This window comes from Ipomoea triloba, chromosome 8 (genome assembly GCF_003576645.1).
Source record: "Ipomoea triloba cultivar NCNSP0323 chromosome 8, ASM357664v1".
Lineage (NCBI taxonomy): Eukaryota > Viridiplantae > Streptophyta > Magnoliopsida > Solanales > Convolvulaceae > Ipomoea > Ipomoea triloba.
In genome coordinates, this window is record NC_044923.1 from 19,751,331 (window position 1) to 19,773,620 (window position 22,290).

General features: G+C 37.0%; 4 protein-coding genes across 4 annotated transcripts; 2 read left to right on the forward strand and 2 right to left on the reverse strand.

Moving 5' to 3' along the window:
* The first annotated feature begins 253 nt into the window (after window positions 1-253).
* Window positions 254-5,998, forward strand: LOC116027477 (anthranilate phosphoribosyltransferase). Its single transcript, XM_031269137.1, has 10 exons — window positions 254-758; window positions 1,163-1,645; window positions 1,747-1,904; window positions 2,187-2,270; window positions 2,436-2,488; window positions 2,651-2,732; window positions 3,332-3,439; window positions 3,672-3,795; window positions 4,169-4,254; window positions 5,520-5,998. The coding sequence occupies exons 1-10, from the start codon at window positions 380-382 to the stop codon at window positions 5,739-5,741; spliced, it is 1,779 nt and encodes a 592-aa protein (XP_031124997.1). The 5' UTR covers window positions 254-379; the 3' UTR covers window positions 5,742-5,998.
* A 2,483-nt stretch (window positions 5,999-8,481) lies between these two features.
* On the reverse strand, window positions 8,482-8,886 carry LOC116027095. Its single transcript, XM_031268520.1, has one exon. The coding sequence runs from the start codon at window positions 8,884-8,886 to the stop codon at window positions 8,482-8,484; it is 405 nt and encodes a 134-aa protein (XP_031124380.1).
* Window positions 8,887-10,585: 1,699 nt separating this feature from the next.
* Window positions 10,586-11,587, reverse strand: LOC116027096. Its single transcript, XM_031268521.1, has one exon. The coding sequence runs from the start codon at window positions 11,585-11,587 to the stop codon at window positions 10,586-10,588; it is 1,002 nt and encodes a 333-aa protein (XP_031124381.1).
* A 3,900-nt stretch (window positions 11,588-15,487) lies between these two features.
* On the forward strand, window positions 15,488-19,373 carry LOC116027852 (F-box protein At1g70590). Its single transcript, XM_031269613.1, has 4 exons — window positions 15,488-16,076; window positions 17,430-17,566; window positions 18,340-18,522; window positions 18,873-19,373. Exons 1-4 carry the CDS (start codon window positions 15,539-15,541, stop codon window positions 19,038-19,040), a joined length of 1,026 nt encoding a protein of 341 aa, XP_031125473.1. The 5' UTR covers window positions 15,488-15,538; the 3' UTR covers window positions 19,041-19,373.
* The last annotated feature ends 2,917 nt before the right edge of the window (window positions 19,374-22,290 follow it).

Genomic DNA, 22,290 nt, shown 5'->3' on the forward strand with positions numbered 1-22,290 from the left:
AAGGAAAATAGCGCACCAATCACGCACATTAAAAAGGAAAATAGCGCACCTTAAGGAAGAAAAGTCACACACCTAAAGCTTTAGTTTAACACACATAGTTTCAACACTGACGCACCTTAAGCACAAACCACAGAAGGAAAACTAGTCACCTTAATCAATATATATATATATATATATATATATATATATATATATATATTCTGGAAACACCAAAAAATCAATCACACTCTCTTAAAATCCATATTCTCTAGAATCAAGAATTATACGCAACAAGAGACAACTAGTGTAGCAGTGTAGTTGTCCCCTACATGATCTCATCGTCGTCGAGGAAGAAAAAGTCAGACAACACAGCAGGAGTCGCTAATCCAAACGGACAGCCATGGAAGCCGCTCTGCGAAATCCAGACCCATCTTCGCTCGCTTCAGTCTCTGGCGTTAATCCTCGACGCTGCTGCAACCGCCTCGCCCATGTCCGGGTTCCCACTGAGGGTTGGATTAGCCGAAGGAGGAGTAGGAATAGGTTCTCGTTGTCCTTGACTATCAGGGCGGCTCAAGATTCAACTACGATAGAGGAACTGGATCCTTTTGAGTTGAAGCTGAAAAACCCGGCCATCTCAACTTCGTATCGGAATCCCGAGCTTCACGAGCCGAATCAGACCGTGTTGGATGCTCAGGCTAAGGTCTGCACCGGCCCGACCCAAACCAGACCTCTCAACGAAGACCAAGCATTCAAAGTCTTACAAACCATTCTAAAATCAGGTAATTCCACTGAATGTTAGTAATTATTTTCTCCAATTTTATTGAATTTGTAACTGCAAAATTTGTCTTTTGATTTGAACAATTATATAGAATAGGGAAAATTGCATTTTTTGTCTTTTTTATATCCGTTGTACAAACTTATGTGTTATATGCTTGGCCATCTTTAATCCTAAGTAATGCACCTCTAGGAACTGTTTCTACCACCAATTTGCCACTTAATGAAGTGGCTGATTTGGCCCTTCAAATATTAAAATCGCCACTCTATGCATAACTTAGGGGTTAAAATGGTAATGCATATAACTCAGGACTAAGTCTGTAGCTCACGTGTATAACTAGAGGACCAAAAATGCAATTTTCCTTATAGAATATGCAAAAGTAGTTTTGAAGTTGTTTTAAAATGGTAGCTAAGGGAGAGCTGAAAGATGAAGAGGCAGTATCAAAAGCACAACTTGGGGCGTTTTTCGCTGGAATGACTATTAGAGCAAATACATTTCCGGAGGCAACACAATGGAGTGATGGGGAAAGGCGAGCTATGGATGTTTTTTGGCCCCAGTTGATTCGGGTGCTACCTCCGGATATTATCTTTATAGCTGATCCGGAAGGTTCATTAATGGGAGTTGGCAGCTCAATAGGTCCCCGGTTTGTTGGGAATAACACTTCTGAAATGAGACTAGTGGGCGCCTTAAGGGAAGTTTTGGCTGGAGGTCATCTTGGATATGAGGAGGTTCAGGGTGTTCTGAAAGATGTTCTTCCCCTGCAAATGGAAGAGGGTGCATTGTCGGGTGTGAGAGAGTCATTGCTTTCGGCATTTCTGATTGGGCAACGCATGAACAGAGAGTCGGATCGTGAGCTGAAAGCTTACTGTCTTGCATTTGATGATGAACTAGGTAATGCCTTTCTGTAGCAAGGACTTGGCATTGGCTTCTTACTTGAGTTTTGATAATTGACATGTACGTATCGAGTTAATTTAACTTATGAAAAATGCCAGGCCCTGCACCTGTTGCTGATGTTAACTCACTCACCCATTACGGTGAACCTTATGATGGAAACACCCGCTATTTCAGAAGCACACTATTTGTTGCTGCTGTTAGATCCTGCTATGGTGAATCTTGCTTGCTCCATGGCGTGGATTGGATGCCACCAAAGGTAGTTTTTCTATGAACAGTTTATTTTGAATGCTTTACCCTTTACCTTTACACATGCCATTCTTAAAATTTTCTTATAATGAAATTAGTCCTTGATTGTGACAGGAACTAATTTCATTAGAAAGAGAAATAATTCTTTGAAAATGGGGTATATCTTTGAGTTGTTGCTATTGTTGAAACTTGAAAGAGAAATAAGACTGACTAAAGTTCTAGACATAGGAAAGCATCTTAGGGTGTTTATGTATATTGTTCATCGTAATCTGAAATTTGTTGCTATATTCAGGGTGGTGTCACTGAAGAACAAATGCTGAAGTTCATGGGTGCATATACCCAGTTATCACCATTGCAAGCCAAAAAGCTTCTCGAGGTTGTTTTCCAGGGGGTTTATGTCTATTATTCAAACAATCTGAAAGTTGCTATATTCAGTATTTGTCCTCCAAAATTTTTGGCTTTTTTTTACCTCTTCTCTCTCCCACCCTTTTGTATGTAAACATTCAGTACTAGCTTTTAATGCATCGAAGTTGTTTTCCAGGACGACAAGGTTGGTTTTGCTTACGTAAGTCAGCGTGAAGCCCGTCCATCTTTGTGCGTAAACTTAATACTATCTCAGTAATCAATTTTATTTCTCTTCCTTAGTGGAAATTATTCTGATTTGGCTTATCTAATTAGATGTGAATTGCCTATTTGTTTCTTGTTGCTTAATCTCCTAATAATGCAGCAAATAATATCACTCATATTATCTCGCAGACATTCTTTAGTTGGATTGAGGGAACATATAAAGAAGCGCCCACCATTGGCAACTTCAGAAAAGGTTCAACAAATTGTAAGGGTAAGATGAATCTTTATCATCGAATTCCAGTACATTTGAATCTCAGTTAAACTGTAGTTTTTGAGTTCTCAAACAATATATTGACATTCCAGAATTCAGTAGCTTCAGGAAAAGCATTGTGTTGTGATAGAATATATTATTATTGATGAAAACTCTTGTACGGAGTACATAACAATGACTCATAAAGACCCTTTTTATATGGATTACATGTAATCATATTCTAACTAGAACTCTAACACATAGTTCTACTCACACTCCACCAGTGGAATTGTAATTTCAAGATGAATTACTATTTTGCCCTTTTTATTATTATAGTATTATTATTATACAAGGGCATTTTATTCCTGCCTACCAAAAAATGTAATTTGAATTTCAACTTTATTCTTTTCCCATGGAATTACAATTCCTTTTCCACCCTAATTCCCTCCTTCCGACCAAATGCCCTGTAAAGCTGCTTTGTGAGAGGATTTGGTTGGGAGATTTCCCAATCCAAAACCACCCTCCTGAGTCCTGACTGTATTTACTACTTTTTATCAGTTGTTTTAAGAAGAATCTATAACTCTTCTAATATTTGCTACTGTGATTTATCTTCTTATTAGGCACAAGGAAAGGAAGCAATTGTTGCCAGCTTTTATCATGAAGGTTATGAAGAGCCACTACTAATGCTTATGAGAAGGAGAGGTGTTCATTCTGGTTTAGTGGTGAAGGTATGTAAATCTCCAAAGCTCCGCTACCTGTCTCCCTTGTTCCATGGGCTGTGTTTCCCTTCTTAGTTCTCAAAGCTCCCAGCTTCTGTTATTAATATATCTGACTTGGAAAATGAAACCATGGCAGATTTGGACTTCTAAATATGTCCTTCACTAAGATGATTGATTAGTTGAGCAACTTCAGAAATAGAATTTGAAAAAACATAACTTATCGTGATGATTCAATATTCAGGGGGAGGAAGGTGCACTGTCAATGACCACTAAATCACGATCAGTAAATGCATCAAAAGGTTTACCGGTGAATTACTGTTCAGGATTTCGTTCAGCAAATAGGACACCTTCTAGTGTAGCTGATGGTATGTGCTTGTCACTAATTTTACTACTTTTTTTTTTTGGATGACTACAATCTAACCCTATCTAGGGTAACTGTTCCACGTAATATGCCAACCCTTGAACTGTGATGGGACTCAACCTTACGACCTTCCGTTTGAAATGGTAACAGTGATGTCATCAAACCACAAAGTACTTGACTCTAGTTTATTAAGAGCGAAGTGATAAGTTTTCCTAATTGATTATCTATAAAACAGATCTGTATCCTTAATGACTGAGATTTTATCTTCTCAAAGTATGTTGAAATGTTGTATCTGAACTAAAAAATTTTGTAAACTGATTTTATCTTGGTTATCTTGATGCACTCCTGATCTTATAGTTCGTGTTATGTTATTGCAGGTGTGTCACGTGAGAGTTTTAAATTTGTGGTGAACGCAGAGAACTATGGCTTTGAACCCACTGATACTCCAAGAACTGATAGATCGGTATGGCTCCATGTCTTTCTCATTTTGAATGTTTTACATAGTACATACTGCCTATGTTTGGTGAAACTTTGCTGTTGACTTCAAAGTTTTTTGGAGTATTTAATACAAGTTTTATCTGCTTCATTCTGATATCTTAAACTATGATTATCTGCTTTCTTTAATTTTTATAGGAATAAGGGTCAAATAGGCCACCAAACTACACACGAAACTGCAATTAGGCCATCGAACTCAAAAACAATGCAATTGGGTCCCTGAACTACACAAATTCATGCAAATTAATTCAAAGTGACTTGTTGACTTGATCTTCGGGTTACCAACTTTAAAAATAATATTTTAAAATAATTTTAAATTAATTAATTAATTAAATTAAAAAAAAAAAAAAAAAAAAAAAAAAAAAAAACAACAACAACAACAACAACAAACAGGAACAAGTCAATTGGGTCCTGTTTTAAAATATTATTTTTAAAGTTGGTAACCGGAAGATCAAGTCAAACAAGTCACTTTGGGTTAATTTGCATGAATTTGTGTAGTTTAGGGACCCAATTGCATTGTTTTTGAGTTCAATGGCCTAATTGCAGTCTCGTGTGTAGTTCAGTGGCCTATTTGACCCTTATTCCATTTTTATATATCTTATTTTCTCCAGTTATTAGTACGTGATATATTGTCCCCTTGAAAGAGTAGAATTTTGTTCTAGTTGTAAAAAAGGTTTGATTTGGTTGTGGTGGTTGAGCACAACGATGCACATTTGAACTTATCTATGGAAAATGTTAATTGTATTCCCAAGAATACTGATTGGATTGAACTAACAGCATGTTTGGTTCACAGAATGAATTTTGAGGGAATAGAATTGTTATTCCATAGGGAATGAAATAGGCCAGGAATAGAACATGAATTGTATTCATGGGAATAGCTCATTCCCATGAACAAAAAACATTACCAAACAATGGAATAGGCCTGCTCCCAGGAATGTCATTCCATAACACTATTCCAGGCCTATTCCGTAAACCAAACATGCTATTGCAACTAAAAGAAAAATAAAGCGAGCCATTCCTTAGAGCCAATAATCAATTAACAGATTAGGGGATATAGGGAGGTAAACGGGAGCATGTGTAGTACAACTCCTTACCAATAGTAATTTGCCAATTTGGGGTGGGAACTAATAAGTTTTGAACAGCGGCAGTTAAACACGTATAACTTTCCAGCAGCTTAAAGACAAAAATCTAAAGGTGAATGATAGTAAGGTTTACACTTGCGAAACATTTCAGGTTGCAAGGAATGTAGAATTGGGTTTAGCTGTTTTACGAGGTGAGAAAGGTCCAGCATATGATCGAATCGTCTTGAATGCTGGAATGGTCGACCATTTCCTTGGATGTGAAGGTGCCGAAGATGTGTCTGCAGCCCTGGATAGAGCAAGAGAGGCCATAGATAGCGGTAATGCCTTAAAGAGACTCTTGAGGTACATACAGATATCTAATAGAGTGCGATGAAAGTTGATGCATACAGTGGTGAACATTTTTCCCGTGTTTTTTGTTGCACCTTATGTTCCACTGATAAACATTGTACACTTTGTTTCACAACTATGAAAATGAGATAATCATAGTTACATTTTTTTTTTTGTTGTAAAGTCGGTTTTCTCTCCACTTTGTTGTCAACCTACAAACATGTTTCGAGTTTTTGACAAAGATGTAAGTTGTTTCAGGACAGGTTGAATGGCTAGAGCTTATGTTATTGTTGTCATGCAAAAGTCCCGGTTTCATTCTTTATAGTGAATACAGTGCTGCAGTAGCTAAAGAAATTTTTATGAAACATTTACAAGCATCAATTTATTTTACTATTGAATTGATGATTACAGTGAATATCATTTTAATATTTTATTGTATGTTACTATGTGGTGCAACAAAGAAAACCTCTTTTTATTATGGTATATTGGAAAATACTCTAAATAAAAATAGACAAATTTTTTTGTGGGGGTGATTAGATTGTCTCATGAGTCTTAATTCTTGAGATGGTTTGGACCATGGTCCATCTTGCATTGTGGACTTTGGTCCAAAATGATTTTCAGATTGTGTCCGTAGGTTAATAGATTATGGCATTATGTAGTTGTTATACCATGGACTAGGGCGGTCGTTATATCGTGGACTATGGGTCAAAACGACGCCGTTTCTTTAAGTATAGAAACTGTTGCCATCACATCTTAACGGAGTTTGTAATGGAACTACAATATATCTCAAATGAAACTGCCTCAAATTTGTTTTTATATTATCAAATGAAACTGTAGTTAAATTGAAATAAAATTGTAATTGTATTTAAATGAAACTGTAGTGTATATAAAATGAAACTGAATAACAGTTTCATATATTTGAGTGCATATTGTCCAATAAAATTTTAGTTATATCGAAATGATACTGTAGTTGTGTTGTAATGAAAATATAGTGTATATAAAATGATACTGAATAATAGTTTCACATATTTGAGTGTATAATGTTGAATGAAATTGTAGTTATATTGAAATGAAACTCTAGTGTATATAAAATGAAACTGAATAACAATTTCACATATTTGAGTGCATATTGTCCAAAGAAACTGTAGCTATATCGAAACGATATTGTAGTTGTATTGTAATGAAATTATTGTGTATATAAAATGAAACTGAATAATAGTTTCACATATTTGAATGTATAATGTCGAATGAAACTTTAGTTATATCGAAAAGAAACTGTATTTGTGTTGAAATGAAACTGCAGTGTATATAAAATGAAACTGAACATGTATATAATAGTTTCACGGAGTTACTTTTTGCGGAACGGCACGGAATGGTGTCGTTTCTTTCAATTAAAAGAAACGACACTGTTTTGATGCATGGACTATAATGTATTGTGGACCGCGGTCCACAGTAAAATTTGCGAGACTAGGGTCACCTTGCAACTTGTAAGGTAGACCCTGGTCCTAAATTGTGTGTTTTTAGTATTGGAATTGTAAACTTTTAGAATATAAAATGTGTTTTTAAGTTTTGGGAATTTGTGAATGTCATCAGAAATTGTGAATTTTTAAAATGTAAATTGTGAACATTTAGTATATAAATTGTGTATCTTTGGGCCCGGGTCCACAGAATAATTTGCCTAGATTATGTGCATGTAAATAGACACATAATATGTTAATTGCATGGACATAATATGTTAATTGTAGACATAATTTTTGGATTAGGTCCACAATGCAAGGTGAATTTTGATCAATGGTATAACAATTGGGTCAAGAGAGTTTGAGTCTTATGATATATGAGTTTAGTAATACAGAGTAATATTTTATGTAAATTGTCCGTTACAATTTTGCTATAAAGTATAACATTTATGTTATAAAGTATTATATATAATTTTTAAAATATTAATTATATCTACAACCTTGCTATATAATTATACTTTATTTCTTGCAATTTGTCTAGCATAATTTTCTTATAAAGTATTACATTAATGCTATAAAGTATTATATATAAGACTTACGTTATTGATGATATATGTTATGTTATTATTTTATTTCCTACAAAAATGTGCATTATATTTATGTTATGAAAGTACTACATTTATACTATAAAATATTATATATTAGGTTTAAAGTATTGATTATGTCTCCAAACTGTCTATTATAGTTTTGCGTACTACATATATGCTATAAACTATTATAGAACAATTTTCACTTTTAGTTATCGACTATTGTGGCATTGTCATTTTTATTTTTTTTGAAAACCAACCAAAAGAACTTCATTAAAGAAAAGGTGTAATACAAGTAGGAATAGACGAATACCAACTAGTAGGACCAGGTTGCGAATCCGCAGCTCTAGCTAAAGCATGAGCACAAACATTCACTGATCTACGAACAAACTTAAAAGACACTAATTCAAAGTGTCGACCTAACTCTTTGTAATCACCAATAACACAACCGGCGTATGACCAATCAAACCCTGAACTATTTAACAAGAAACAATCTGACAATCCGAGTAGAGCTTAACTTTAGTATAACCTCTGTCTTTGACCCACGAGAGAGCTTCTTTCACCGCTAGTGCTTCAGCTAAGTGAACATCATTCATGCAACGAAGAGTACCATTCCGAGCCGCCAAAAAAAGACCACTCGGATTCAAAACCACACAACCATAATATGCACGCTCAGGGTTCGAGTAGACTGCGGCATCTACAAAAACCTTTACTGCATCAGCATTCTCCGCGCGTCAACCTGCTATGCATGTGACGGAGAGTCCAACGGTAGTGGTACATTTTCCACACTCTGCCAGGCCTCAATGTTACGATGGATCTCATTCACCACATTCGATAGCTGCCAGGGCTTGCCATTCCACACAATCTCGTTTCTTGCTCGCCATATACTCCACCATATCGCTACAGCTCGTAGCTTAGTTGCGGCATCTCCCTTCGATAAAGTGTTACACATCCATGCAATGCAGTCATCACCTCCCCCAGAAACAGTACTAGTCATCAGGATGGTTTGCCAAATAGGAACAACAACTGCGCAGCCCTTCATCAAATGATCAAGAGTCTTTGGTTGATCTTTGCAAAGAGGACATAATACATCAACAGCAACTCGATGAGCAGCCAGAACAGTTAGCACAGGGAGAATATTATGCATGCTTCGCTATAAAAAATTCCAGACTGCTGGTGGAATTTTTAAGCTCCAAATTGAACCCCATGGTGTATCACCATTACTATCATTCACAGTGGACAAAGACCTATACCCATGTTTCACAGAATATACACCTCTCATATCACCCCTCCAACACCATTTATCATCAAAATGCATGCTAACAAGAATTTTAAGGATCAAACCAACATCTAAACATATTATTTAACAGCTCCCTATTCCAATCATGAGAGATGAGAGCCAAGCCTGCCTCTAAACACATGTATCTCGACCATTACCAATCCTCCAGTAAGAACCCCTTCGTAGAACCTCTTGACCGGCTAGTATTGATCTCCAACAGTAACTCAGATTCGCACCAATCTTTGTATCAAGAAAGTCATCACGAGGATAGTATCTCGCCTTATATAGTATGGCAGCTAGGGATGTAGGATTTGTCATGAGTCTCAATCCTTGTTTAGCCAAGAGGGCTACATTAAACCGGCTTAGTACTTTAAAACCAAGGCCTCCTTTCGACTTCTGGGAGCACATCTTATTCTAGGCCATCCAACGAATGCCTCCACCTCCACCACGACTAGTGCCCCACCAAAATTTGTTCATCACCCTTTCGATCCGCTCACTAAGCGTAACCAGGAGGTAATATATGCTCATGGAATATGTAGGTAAGGTTTGTGACACTTTTCAAGAGGACTTTCTTCCCGGTTCTTGAAAGAATCTTTTTATTCCAACCACTCAGTCGACCAATCAACTTGGATTCAATATAGGAGAACACTTCGCGTTTGTTTCGTCCAATACCCATGGGCAGTCCCAAATAGCGCCCAATAGTAGCAGATTGGTACACATTAAAAACTTCAGCCACAGTCGTATGCACAGAGTCTGCGGTATTTCGGCTAAAAACGATACATGACTGATTATAGTTGACAGTTTGGTTGGACATCCTTTCATAATCAACCAGATAACTCTTAATAGCTTCAGAATCTTGAATTGTAGCTTTGAAAAACAATAGGATGTCATCCGCAAAAAACAAGTGGGAGATACTAGGAGCACCTCTAGCTACAACACACGGAGAAATCTCACAATTCCGAACAGCTTGTGATAATAGGAACGAGAGCCCTTCCGCACAAAGGAAAAAAAGATAGGGTGAGAGGGGGTCACCTTGGCGAAGACCACAGGACGGCACAATAAGGTCAAAAAGCTCACCATTCACCCCTACTTTATATTTAACAGTAGTGACGCAACGCATGATCATACTAATCCAACGATAGTGAAAACCCATTCGGTGCATAATGGTCACTAAAAAAGACCATTTCATCTTGTCATATGCTTTAGCCATATCAAGCTTCAGCGCACACCACCCATCACGCCCTTCTCTCTTCCGGTTCAAAAAGTGGATCACCTCAGAAGCAACTAGCACATTGTCAGTGATCAACCGACCCGACAAAAATGCACTTTGGGATACCGAAATCACTTGATCAAGTACCACTTTCAATCTGTTTGCCAAAATATTCTAAAGAATCTTGTAGAGAACGTTGCATAATGCAATTGGCCTGAGGTCCTCCATAGTCACAGGAGTGGCTTTTTTCGGAACAAGAGTTATATATGCATCATTGAAACCCGTAGGAAAGGAATCATTGTTCACACATGAAATAATGAACTGAGCTACGTCATTACCAATCTCTCCCCAGAAATGTTAGTAAAGAGCCGGGCTATATCCATCCGGGCCTGGTGATTTCTCTGGTGCCATTGAGAATAGGGCAATTTTCACTTCATCAGTTTCAAATGGTTTCAAAAGTTGCTCATTATCCGCATCTTGAACTGTAGGCAGAAAGCCGTCCAATGAATCACCAAAAATAGACCCTTTTTCCGTAAAAATATTTTGAAAATATTGCATGGCAAGTCTCACAACATCACTCACTTCAACCCACCGTTCAGAGTCATCCTTGAGTTTCTCTATACGATTTTTCCTCTTTCGGGCCAATGCATATTGGTGAAAAAATTTTTTGTTCTTGTCACCTTGATGTAGCCAGTGTTGTTTGGCTCTCTGGTGCCAATATACATTCTGTTGATCGAGCAAGGATCGAATCTTAGCATCCAACTCCCTCACCCTAGCCAAAGCCGCTGCATTTCGTCTTCCTCTCAAGATATTTAATTGTGCTTGCAAATAGTCAATCTCTTTCCCAATCCTCCATATAAAATCACCACCCCACTTTTCAAGGTCCAATCTACATTTTTTCAATCTTACTGGCAGCGCATCATCCCAAGACGAGTTCCATGAACTAACTACAATGTCTTTGCAACCAGTGTCTGTTAACCAAGCATTTTCAAACATGAACCTCCTACGACTTCGAGCAAATCTTGGGCCTTCCAATTCCACAGAGAGGGCCGAATGATCTGAAGAAAGAGAATCACGGTTGTACACTGTGGCATGAGGGAAGAGAGTACACCAATTGGCCATTGCAACCGCCCTATCCAGTCTCTCTTCAACCCAACTTTCCGTTCCTCTACCACGTTCCCAGGTAAAGCTCCTACCCCTCATACCCAAATCAAAGAGACCACATTCATCCATAGTAAGATTAAAGCCTTCCATGAGAGCCGTAGGGTGTGGATGAAGTCCACGTTTTTCATTCGGAGAAGCAAGATCATTAAAATCCCCAATAACTAGCCAAGGTAGGTCTGACTTGGCTTTTAGCATGCGTAACAAATCCCAACTTTGTTGCCTGCGATTCCTTTCAGGAAAACCATAAAAAAAATGATCAATCTCCACGGATTAGAATTGGGTAGTGTAACTTGAATGTCTATATGGTTTTTCGAAAAGCTTAAGAGATTCGCAGTGCCATTCTCTCTCCAAAACAATGCTAACCCTCCTCCCAGACCTCCACCATCCACAAAGAACATACCTTCAAAGTTTAACTTAGCCTTTAATCGTTTTGCATGATTTTGCCGGACCTTCGTTTCCATTAAAAAAAAAAAAGCGGCTTGACCTTTACATCTAAGGCTAATATTTCGCGAACTGTACGCGGGTCGCCAAGCCCGCGACAATTCCAGCTCCCGCCAATAGCAAGTTTTTTGGAATCGAATCATTAACATCCATACGACCATCCATGACATTAGTGTTCCCTTCAATAACCTCCGCACGTTTGCGTTTCTGGTCACACACCGTAACAATACCGTCATAGCTATCCATGAAGTCACGTGCGGCAGAAGTATCTTGTATTTTGGAAAGATCATGCTGACTGGTAAACTTACCATGTGAGACCGGAAAAGAACCGTGAACCTGCATGGCAAGCAAATGATTGACGATATTCTAGGGATTGTTTCCATTATTGGCATCATCAACCCTAGCCCCCGGCGCAATCCACTGGCAACGCTCCACCACCATCTCTGGTGCCACCCACTTCTGACCGGCCACTGGATATTACGACGGTTACCGGCGCGCAATTCAGGACCATAAGGCTTCTCCTTATTTGCATTCACACTATGAGGTCTCTTCGGACAAAAGTAGTCACCATGTCTAAGTATATATACCGCAAATAAAACAGAACGTAGGTAGATGCTCATACTTGAACTCCACCTTCGCCCAATCACCATCGTCTTTCTTAATCTTCATTCTCTTTTTCAAAGGCTTTGCCACCTCCAGTTCAATCTGAACTCTAAAAAAGATCCACATGGATCCATCGAAGTTTCGATCATATATCTGTGTTACTCGGCCAACAAGCCTCCATTGGCATTTAACACAGCTTCGAATCGCAAGCCCGCAGGGAGCCCCTGTACCCAGAATTCTGCACAATCCAACACAACTAACTCCGGATCAACATCTTAAGTGATTCATTTAAGAATGAGAAGGCTCTGTTCACAAGTCAACGGTCCGTCTTCAATGATGCGGGAGATGTCATTCAATGATGCGGGAGATGGCATTGTCATATTTAATCCTATTCTTTTAATTTTGTCATATTACATCCATGACTTTCATTTGATTTCCATCATTAATCTTTCGTTAAAAATTCTATTATTTTACCGTTTTAGAAATATGAGTTACGATATTGAAATACTGTGATCTCCTTAAATTGACATATAACAAAGGAAAAAAAATTCTTATACCTATAGTAACTCATTTTTTTATGAGTTACGATATCCTTTGATATTTACGATATTTTTAATGTGTTTGAAATATGAGTTACAATATGTGTAAGGATTTTTTTTTTCTTTGTTATTTGTTAATTCTAACGGTAAAATAATGAAATTTTTAACAGAAAGTCATGGATGTAATATAACAAAATTAAAAGAATAATAGGACTAAATGTGGTAATGTCATAATAGTCGATGACTAAAAGTGGAAGTTGCTCAAAGCCATAGATGTAATATGACAAAATTAAAAGAATAAGACTAAATGTGGGAATGCCACAATAGTCGATGATTAAAAGTGGAAGTTATTCAAAGTTAATGATGTAATATGACAAAATTAAAAAAATATGTTGTCTTTGTTAATCCTTGAGGTGCTTTTGTTCTTCTTTTTTTTTAAATAATAATTTAACAAAAATTATTTTATAAAATATTGTCTAACAAACATTTATCTGGAAGTGAAAAATGAAAATAAAAACAAGTTGATCAATTAGTAAAATTACAAAGAGGAGCTATGAATAAACTTATTAAATAGTATGATCCTCTAATAAGAATTTAGAGACTGAGTATAGATAATCTTGGTTAAGAAGTCCTATTGGTGGTTGAGAGTGTCAAATTTGTATTAATTTCAATGTAAAATTAGAAGTTTATAGTATAAAGTATAAATTTTGAACTTTATAAATCTATAAATAATATACATTTTAACACTTAGACAAACCTGTAATAAAATTAAAATTGAGAAATTTTCTTTTTTTTGGTCCCCTAAATATTATAATGAATCACATTTGGTCTTTTGGTCTTTTGGTCTTTGACTATTGAAATGTTCCAATTAGGTGCATGACTATATAATTTGTATCATATTTGGTCATGCCGTCCAATTTTCTGGCCAACTATTGTCGAAAGTGCTCCTTTCGAAAGGAGCATTACATTTGCTTCTTCCGAAATGAACACTTGTGGAAGGAACACTGCATTTGCTTCTTTCGGAATGAGTACTTCGGACAGTAATTGATTGAAAAATTAGATTAGACGGCAAGATCAAATATGATACAAATTACATAGTCATGCACCTAATTAGAAAATTTTAATAGTTAGGGATCAAAAGTGAAATTTATTCATTAAAATTTTAAAATGTATAAATTATAATTTATAGACTTAAATAATATTTTAAAAATTAAATTAAAGTAGGTTAAGACAAACTTTCAAGTTAATGCAACACGGTTGAAATCAGTGTCAGACTATACGAGATCAAATCACTGTAACACCACACAAATGACACAATACATCTGAAATCACTATCACTACCTTTTTTGGTTCACATATGAGATATGACATTATGATATACCACGCAACATAAGCACAGACAGACAAATTAGGTCCAACATTACATTTTTAAAGTTTTCATCGAAAGTTTGGTCTCATGTGGACCATCAAGAAGTTGAAGAAGAAAGGAGGGAATTTCGCCTTTTTGTTGGTAAGAAAAGATTAAAAGACTTAACTCAATAGTTTAATGATCACCTTGAGAATCTTATTCAAGCGATCAAGTGAGGGTTCAAATTTCATTGATGACATAGGGGCCACTGGGACATTCAAAGCGAAAAAAAAAATTTGACATTGTGCGCAGAGTATACATGTAAAAGCGAAACTGAGGATTGATTGGGTAACTCACGATTTTTATTACCCCCTTTTGTGCTTGCTCTTGGTAGGTTTTGAAGACTTAAGATTAGTTTAGCATTAAAAAAAAAAAAAGAAAAAAAAAAGATTTACCTCTTTTTGCTCCTGCCCTTAGCAGAATTTTGAAGACTTAAGATTAATTTAGCATTAAAAAAAAAAGTTTAGCGTAGTGGTTTGTCATTGACTTGATGTCACAACGAAAGGCGCCCTAAGATGAAGGTATAGATTGGATCCCTTATGCATATAAAAACTAAGAGCATCTCCATTAGTATGGGTTTTTACACATATTTTTAAGTGCCGACTATGAGAGAAGAGTGGAAGGAAAAAAAAACGAAAAAAAACAAAAGAAAACAATTAAATGAGAGCAACGCGCCCAATGGGCACATCTAGTACAGATGCTCACCGGGTATGCTTGTGTGCTTAATGTGCACCGGCTATAGTTCTTTATTTTTTTTTCTTTTGCTAGGGTCCACAATAGGAGACAAAAATCAATCTTTCATGCAAGACTCTTTTTCTTGGCTCTCCTCTTTCTCTCTCTTCCACATAAGTTTAAGCTTCCTAAAAACCAGATAAAATTCACGAATAAAGATGCTCTAAGATCTGACCGATGAGCTAATTGCGAGACTCAGAATTTACTTCTGTAATAATTTTAGAGATGAAATCTTGGTATTAGCTCGATGAAACTAAGATTACCAAAGATTTTTTATTTTTTTTTAAAGAAGAAGAAAAGGAAAAAGGTGATTTCAGAAGCGCAGTGCACCACAAGAATTTGGTGGCAAGAGAGCGTTATTTGTGTGATACGCTTTCACTGATAAGACAAAACCCACACCCCCACTTTTCCAACACCGTAGCAATGAAGCAGCAGAAGCAGAAAACATGGCCGTCCAAATTCGAAACCCCTCGCTTCACCGCCCTCCCTTTCGTCAAGAAACACCCCTCCCGACCTGACCCCACCGGACCCAAGAACACCTCCAAGCCGCCTTCGTTCCCCGATCCCTGCGACGACCACCGATGCCACCAAGACTACTCCCATCTCCCCTACGACGTCCTCATGAAAATCGCGGCGACTTTCTCGTGGACCCACCTGCGCACGGCCTCGCTGGTCTGCAAGTCGTGGAACGACGCGCTCCGACCTTTGAGGGACGCGATGCTGTTCCTGAGATGGGGGAAGCGATTCAAGCATGGGCGTGGTGGGGTGAAACCAAACTCGGCCAAGGCCCTCGATTGCTTTCTCAAAGGGGCGGCGCGTGGCTCTACTCTCGCAATGGTGGATGCCGGGCTTTTGTACTGGGAGATGGGGAGAAAGGAGGAGGGAATTGCTTGGTACAGTAAGGCTGCTCAGCTCGGCGACCCTACTGGGCAGTGCAATTTGGGAATTTGTTACTTGCAAGGTATTCTATATTCAACCTCAATTTCCAAAACAAGAAAAAATGAATTTTTAGATTACACTTGTGATTGCCAACATTTTAATTGCTAGCTATGGATATTAAGGGGGGAAAGGTATAGATTTTGGCTACAGGGTAATTTGTAACATTTTCGTTCAATCAGCCTTTTGGTTGGACGGACTAGGAGATTGCTTGGGCAACACACAATTTACTCTTGGACCGTGGTTCTAGGAGCTTAGGATTAGTCTAGAGTGACAGTGGTTTTGGAAGCTTAGGATTAGTCTAGGGTGATAGTGGTTCACAATTTACCCGACTCTTGGACAGTGTTTCTGGGAGCTAGGATTAGTCTCACTATGGTTTTTGGAGATTAGGATTAGTCTAGGGTGACAGTGGACCAGTGGTTCACAATTTACCGACTCTTGGACAGTGGTTCTGAGAGCTTATGATTAGTCTAGCGTGACAATGGTTTTGGGAGCTTAGGATTAGTCTAGCGTGATAGTTGTTCACAATTTACCACCTACTCTTGGACAGTGGTTTTGGGAGCTTAGGATTAGTCTAGCATGACAGTGGTTCTGGGAGGTTAGGATTAGTCTAGCGTTGGTTCACAATTTACCGACTCTTGGACAGTGGTTCTGGGAGCTTAGGATTAGTCTAGCGTGATAGTGGTTCTGGGAGCTTAGGATTAGTCTAGCGTGATAGTGGTTCTGGGAGCTTAGGATTAGTCTAGAGTGACAATGGTTTTGGGAGCTTAGGATTAGTCTAGCGTGACATTGGACCAGTGGTTCACAATTTACCGACTATTGGAGTCTTGGCCAGTGTTTTTGGGAGCTTAGGATTAGTCTAGCGTGACAGTGGTTCTGGGAGCTTAGGATTAGTCTAGTGTGACAGTGGTTCACAATTTACCGACTCTTGGAGTCTTGGCTAGTGTTTTTGGGAGCTTAGGATTAGTCTAGCGCGATAGTGGTTTTGGAAGCTTAGGATTAGTCTAGCATGACAGTGGTTCTGGAGGTTAGGATTAGTCTAGGGTGAGCGGGAAACCTAATGTATGGAAAAAAATTATGATATTCATGAGTGTACTTTATCTCGAAATATGCCACACCATTCTGCTTCTCTCTCTCTTCTGGCCAAACATTGAATGATACCCTATGTTTCAATGGAGGTGTTGGCCTATAGATAAGAAGCAACATGATTACACACACACAGAAATGTGGCAAAGGTACTAATGGCACTGTATTTCAAACTATAGATATCATTGGGGTTTCAATCATCAATTTAACAATCAGAAAGCAGGATATGGATAGAAAACGCCTGTTTTATACCATTTTGAATGTTTAGTGATGTAGTTCATATATTGTGTAGGTGAGACTCCAAATTCCCAACAAGCTGTTAAGTGGCTGTACAAAGCTTCTGTTGCTGGCCATGTTCGTGCCCAGTACCAACTTGCACTGTGTTTTCATCAGGGTCGTGGTGGTGTGCATAAGAATTTTCAGGAAGCGGTATGAGAATTAATACAATCTTGGTCATACTTAATTTGTATTTTATCTTGGTTATAGTTAATTTGTATTCAAGGGTGCGTTCTTAGATATGACCAATAAAGAGACTTTAATTTTGGGATTTCTACATATTTATCAATTGCATTATTTAGATATACTTGGAAAAGAAGCTACCACCTGCTCTGCAATTATGCCTTTCCTCTGCCAATTTCTTTGTGACAAGATGATCTATCTAGTGTATTTGAAATGTAAGGTGGAACTCATCATTTCTCTAAGGAAAAAGTGTCAATAGGCCACTGAACTTATCACTTTTGTGCAATTAGATCATTGAACTTAAAAAGTGTGCAATTAAACCATTAAACAGGTAAATATGTGCAATTCGGACATTTTTCTAATTTTTCCCAGTAGAATCTGATCATATTAATTACATGGTATGTACTAAAAATTGTGCTTTCCTTTGCCACACTAGTTGGGATGAAAGATTGAAATATTTTCAACTTAAATTGCATTAAAAGAAACGATAAAAATGTCCCAACTCCTCAAATTTTTCTTGTTTAATGGTTTGATTGCACACTTTTTAAGTTCAGTGACCTATTTAAGACTTATCCCTTTGTCTAATAATGATGTTGCATTCTCCATTTTGAATTTTGATCTCTGCACAAACAAATACTCCATAAAATAGATCGAGATATTGTCAAATGTCAAGTAAAGGTGCTTGCTTTGCTTTTCTCTTGGTCTGGTTTCCTAAAACAAGTTTCTGATGCGGTCTTTGTCAGGCAAAGTGGTATCTGAAAGCTGCTGAAGGTGGATATGTACGCGCTATGTATAACACTTCACTGTGCTACTCTTTTGGAGAAGGTTTAATGCAGTCTCATAGGTTAGGCAGAAAATGGATGAAGAGGGCTGCTGATCGGGGTCACAGCAAGGCTCAATTCGACCACGGATTAAGTCTCTTTTCTGTAAGTGATGCACCCAAAACAACAACAATATAAATATATAGGGTCGTGTTCAGGTGTGAACCGGCCTTAGTGAGCGAACCTGCGAACTACTAAAGGTTTGCATATTAAGGTCCTCCAGGCATGTATGGGAGCCGTGGCAAACCTTCTGTAGTTTGTAGGTTCCCAGGTTAAGGCTAGTTCACATTTGAACGCTTATATATATATTCCTATTCCATTTCCTGTATGTTGATTGATGAGGAGGCAGCCACCTATGTTACTTGTCCTTTGTAGTTTGTTGTAGTATAGGCTGTATAGCCAAATTGGTTGGCATAACATAACATTGATGTCCTCTTGAATGGTTGTTTGTACAGGAAGGGGATATGATGAAAGCTGTGGTGTACCTGGAACTTGCGACTCGTGCTGGCGAGAGAGCTGCAAATCATGTCAAGAACGTTGTACTCCAACAGCTATCAACATCTTCCCGCGATCGAGCTATGCTAATGGTTGATAATTGGCGCGCTTTGCCTTCCACGCGTTGATTCGTGATATGTTCCACTCACCCCTTGGACATAGCTCAGTGGCCGAAAGGTTAAGTGTGAGTATAGTGATCTAGCAAATGCTTGGGTTCGAATCCTCAATAGGAGAGGATCTCAACCTCGGGGTAAAAAGCAAGCACTCGAACTCTGAGTCATTGAGATACACAATCCCAGTGCAGGGGGTAAGGGGCTATCAGGTTTAGGGTTTAAACCTATATGTTCCACTGTTGTCATATGTTTTCTATAAGCTTGACTTCTCCCACTTGTTGTTTCTCATCATGTAATGACAATATTGTCAATATATCTGTAATGTAATATATTTGTTTTTTTTTTTAACCATGTTGTCGTCATTCAGTAAAATCACCAAAAGATCTGTGAAGACTGGCAAAGAAATGCGCGCAAAGGAGCTATGTCTACTGGCAAATTGGTTCACCTTAGATCGTGGATCATGGTCCATGGTATAACAATCTAGTTCAATTCTGTCTACCAATCTAACTTGATTTGGTCAAACCTACTTTCACCGCTAATGAGTAACCCGCTAATCTATAAATATATAAAGGAAGCAGGATTTCAGCCAATCAGATGCCAGTATTTTCCCGCCCATGCATTACCGCGTCGTTTTTTGGTTATTAATTTTTTTTTATTTTCCAGCTTATGCATTACGGCTTAGTTTTTTTAGTTATTAATTTTTTGTTCGAATTCAAAAAGATGTAACTCCCGCGACTTTGGATGTTATTTTAGGCTTCTGAAATACTCCGTATAGGGTAATGGCCTATGGCCTATTCTGTAGTTAGTGGTCAAAGTTTATTGAGGTGGCGTGTGATTTTGGTATATGTGGTATGGGATGCTGACAAATGACACTGTTGGAGTAATATTTAATGTATTATTACATACCTCATTCTACCCTATAAATACATTCATATGTCTTCACAATTTTTAAACACCAAAGCTAGAATAACAGTTTATAACAAACAGAGCTACTGAAATTTTCTGTCAGCAGATTGAGCTCAAACATGAAAAAATAGTTGGTGTGTTCTTGCTGTTCCCACCATGGCTGGCCAATTTATACTTGGTCTTCAACAGCAGAATCAGACTGCGTTGTGTGCGTACCTATGTAGTCACTGAAACCAAGCCACAAAGAATTGTTAGAAGTCAAGAGTGAGTTTTTCATGATCAGCAAGTTAGTTATTGTGGATTTCATCATGTGATCATTTCTTACGTTTTATTCATTATAGCTTAACATATTGTCTTCTGATTGGGTTTACTTCAGGTGTAAAGAGATATATTGTCTTAGTGTAAAGAGATTTATTTATTATAATATATTGTATTTTTCTCCTTTTTTATTTGTATTAGACTATATTCAAATGCATTTCCCCAGAATCAATGCATGGGGAACAAAATTAATTCTAAAAACCTATTGCTCCAGTCTGATTGGGTTTACTTCAGGTGATACTGTTTCAGGAGATGGTATTCTGGGGTATGTTTTTTTTTTTTTTTATGTTATGGTAGCTTAAAATCTGTGATTTTACCTAAGTATGTTGTAAATTTCTACAGGAATTCTTTGTTAGTGATGGTGAAGACTGTTTAGGCTGAGGATCATTCTCAAGGTTCTGATTTTGAAAAGGTTACTGGATTGGATGATTTTGATGAGGATTTAGGAGACGGTTCTGCTGTTCTGCCTCTATAGAGGTGTCTATTGAAGGAGTTTGTTTCCACTGGAGGTTCTAAGAAAGTTAAGGATGTTGTTGTCAAGGAGAAGTAGTTTGCTTGTAGTTCTGAAAGGGGATTTAGTAGTGGTAAGTACTATCTTTTTGCTGGTTCTGATAATTTATTTTGGGTTTTTTGGGATGATCAATATCTGGAATTGTGGTTAGTTATTGGTGTTGTGTTATTCAGTACAATGTAGGCTTTTGGGTGTTTTGCTGTTTTGCTTATGTATGTGCATTGTACTGTGTATGGTCTTTTTAAATGAAGATATTTAGTTATGTTATTATGATTATTTCTCATTCAATTAATAGTACTCTATAACTACATTATGTACCTATAGATCACATGTATATACATAACTTCACAAATACACAGTTTGAAGGGAAAAGAAAATGATATATCCTCATGATTTCAAGTAATTAATATGAGTTAAGTAAAGATTTTAAGATTCAAAAAAGAAAGATATTTGCAGCCAAGTTAGAATATGACATTATTGTTCTATATATGGCATTGAAATAGACAATCTAAGAAATGCAGAATGTAAAGTAAGACAAGGCAAATGGAGAACATCATTTCAAGTGGAAAATTGTGTGAAACTATTAAGGTAAGATGAAAGTAAAACATGCTGTTTATGTGGTCAGTTTTCCTGATGCAAAAGGAAAAAAGAAAAAAGAAAAAAAAAAGCCTGTTTTATCATTTGCTTCTATTAAAATCAACTTGTGTTTACATAAAGAAGATACGTCTTTATTTAAAGTTAAAGATCAAATACCCNGCAAATGGAGAACATCATTTCAAGTGGAAAATTGTGTGAAACAATTAAGGTAAGATGAAAGTAAAACATGCTGTTTATGTGGTCAGTTTTCCTGATGCAAAAGGAAAAAAGAAAAAAGAAAAAAAAAAAAGCCTGTTTTATCATTTGCTTCTATTAAAATCAACTTGTGTTTACATAAAGAAGATACGTCTTTATTTAAAGTTAAAGATCAAATACCCAAAAAGGTGTAGAACACAAATAGTTCTGCTGTGTAAACCAAAATAGTTGATCAAAGTTGGCTAAACATTACAAAATAATTGATGGTGGTATAATTGGTATACAAATATTTGCTTGTGTAGACTTTTTTATAATAAAGAAGCTTTNTAAAGAAGATACGTCTTTATTTAAAGTTAAAGATCAAATACCCAAAAAGGTGTAGAACACAAATAGTTCTGCTGTGTAAACCAAAATAGTTGATCAAAGTTGGCTAAACATTACAAAATAATTGATGGCGGTATAATTGGTATACAAATATTTGCTTGTGTAGACTTTTTTATAATAAAGAAGCTTTAAAAAAAAAACAGAAAGAAAAAAGATTTTATCAAATCAGTATGTATAGGATGCATCATTGAAACCTAAAAATAGTGAAATTATTTTATGTTCAAGAAATTATGAAATGAAATNTAGTTGATCAAAGTTGGCTAAACATTACAAAATAATTGATGGCGGTATAATTGGTATACAAATATTTGCTTGTGTAGACTTTTTTATAATAAAGAAGCTTTAAAAAAAAAA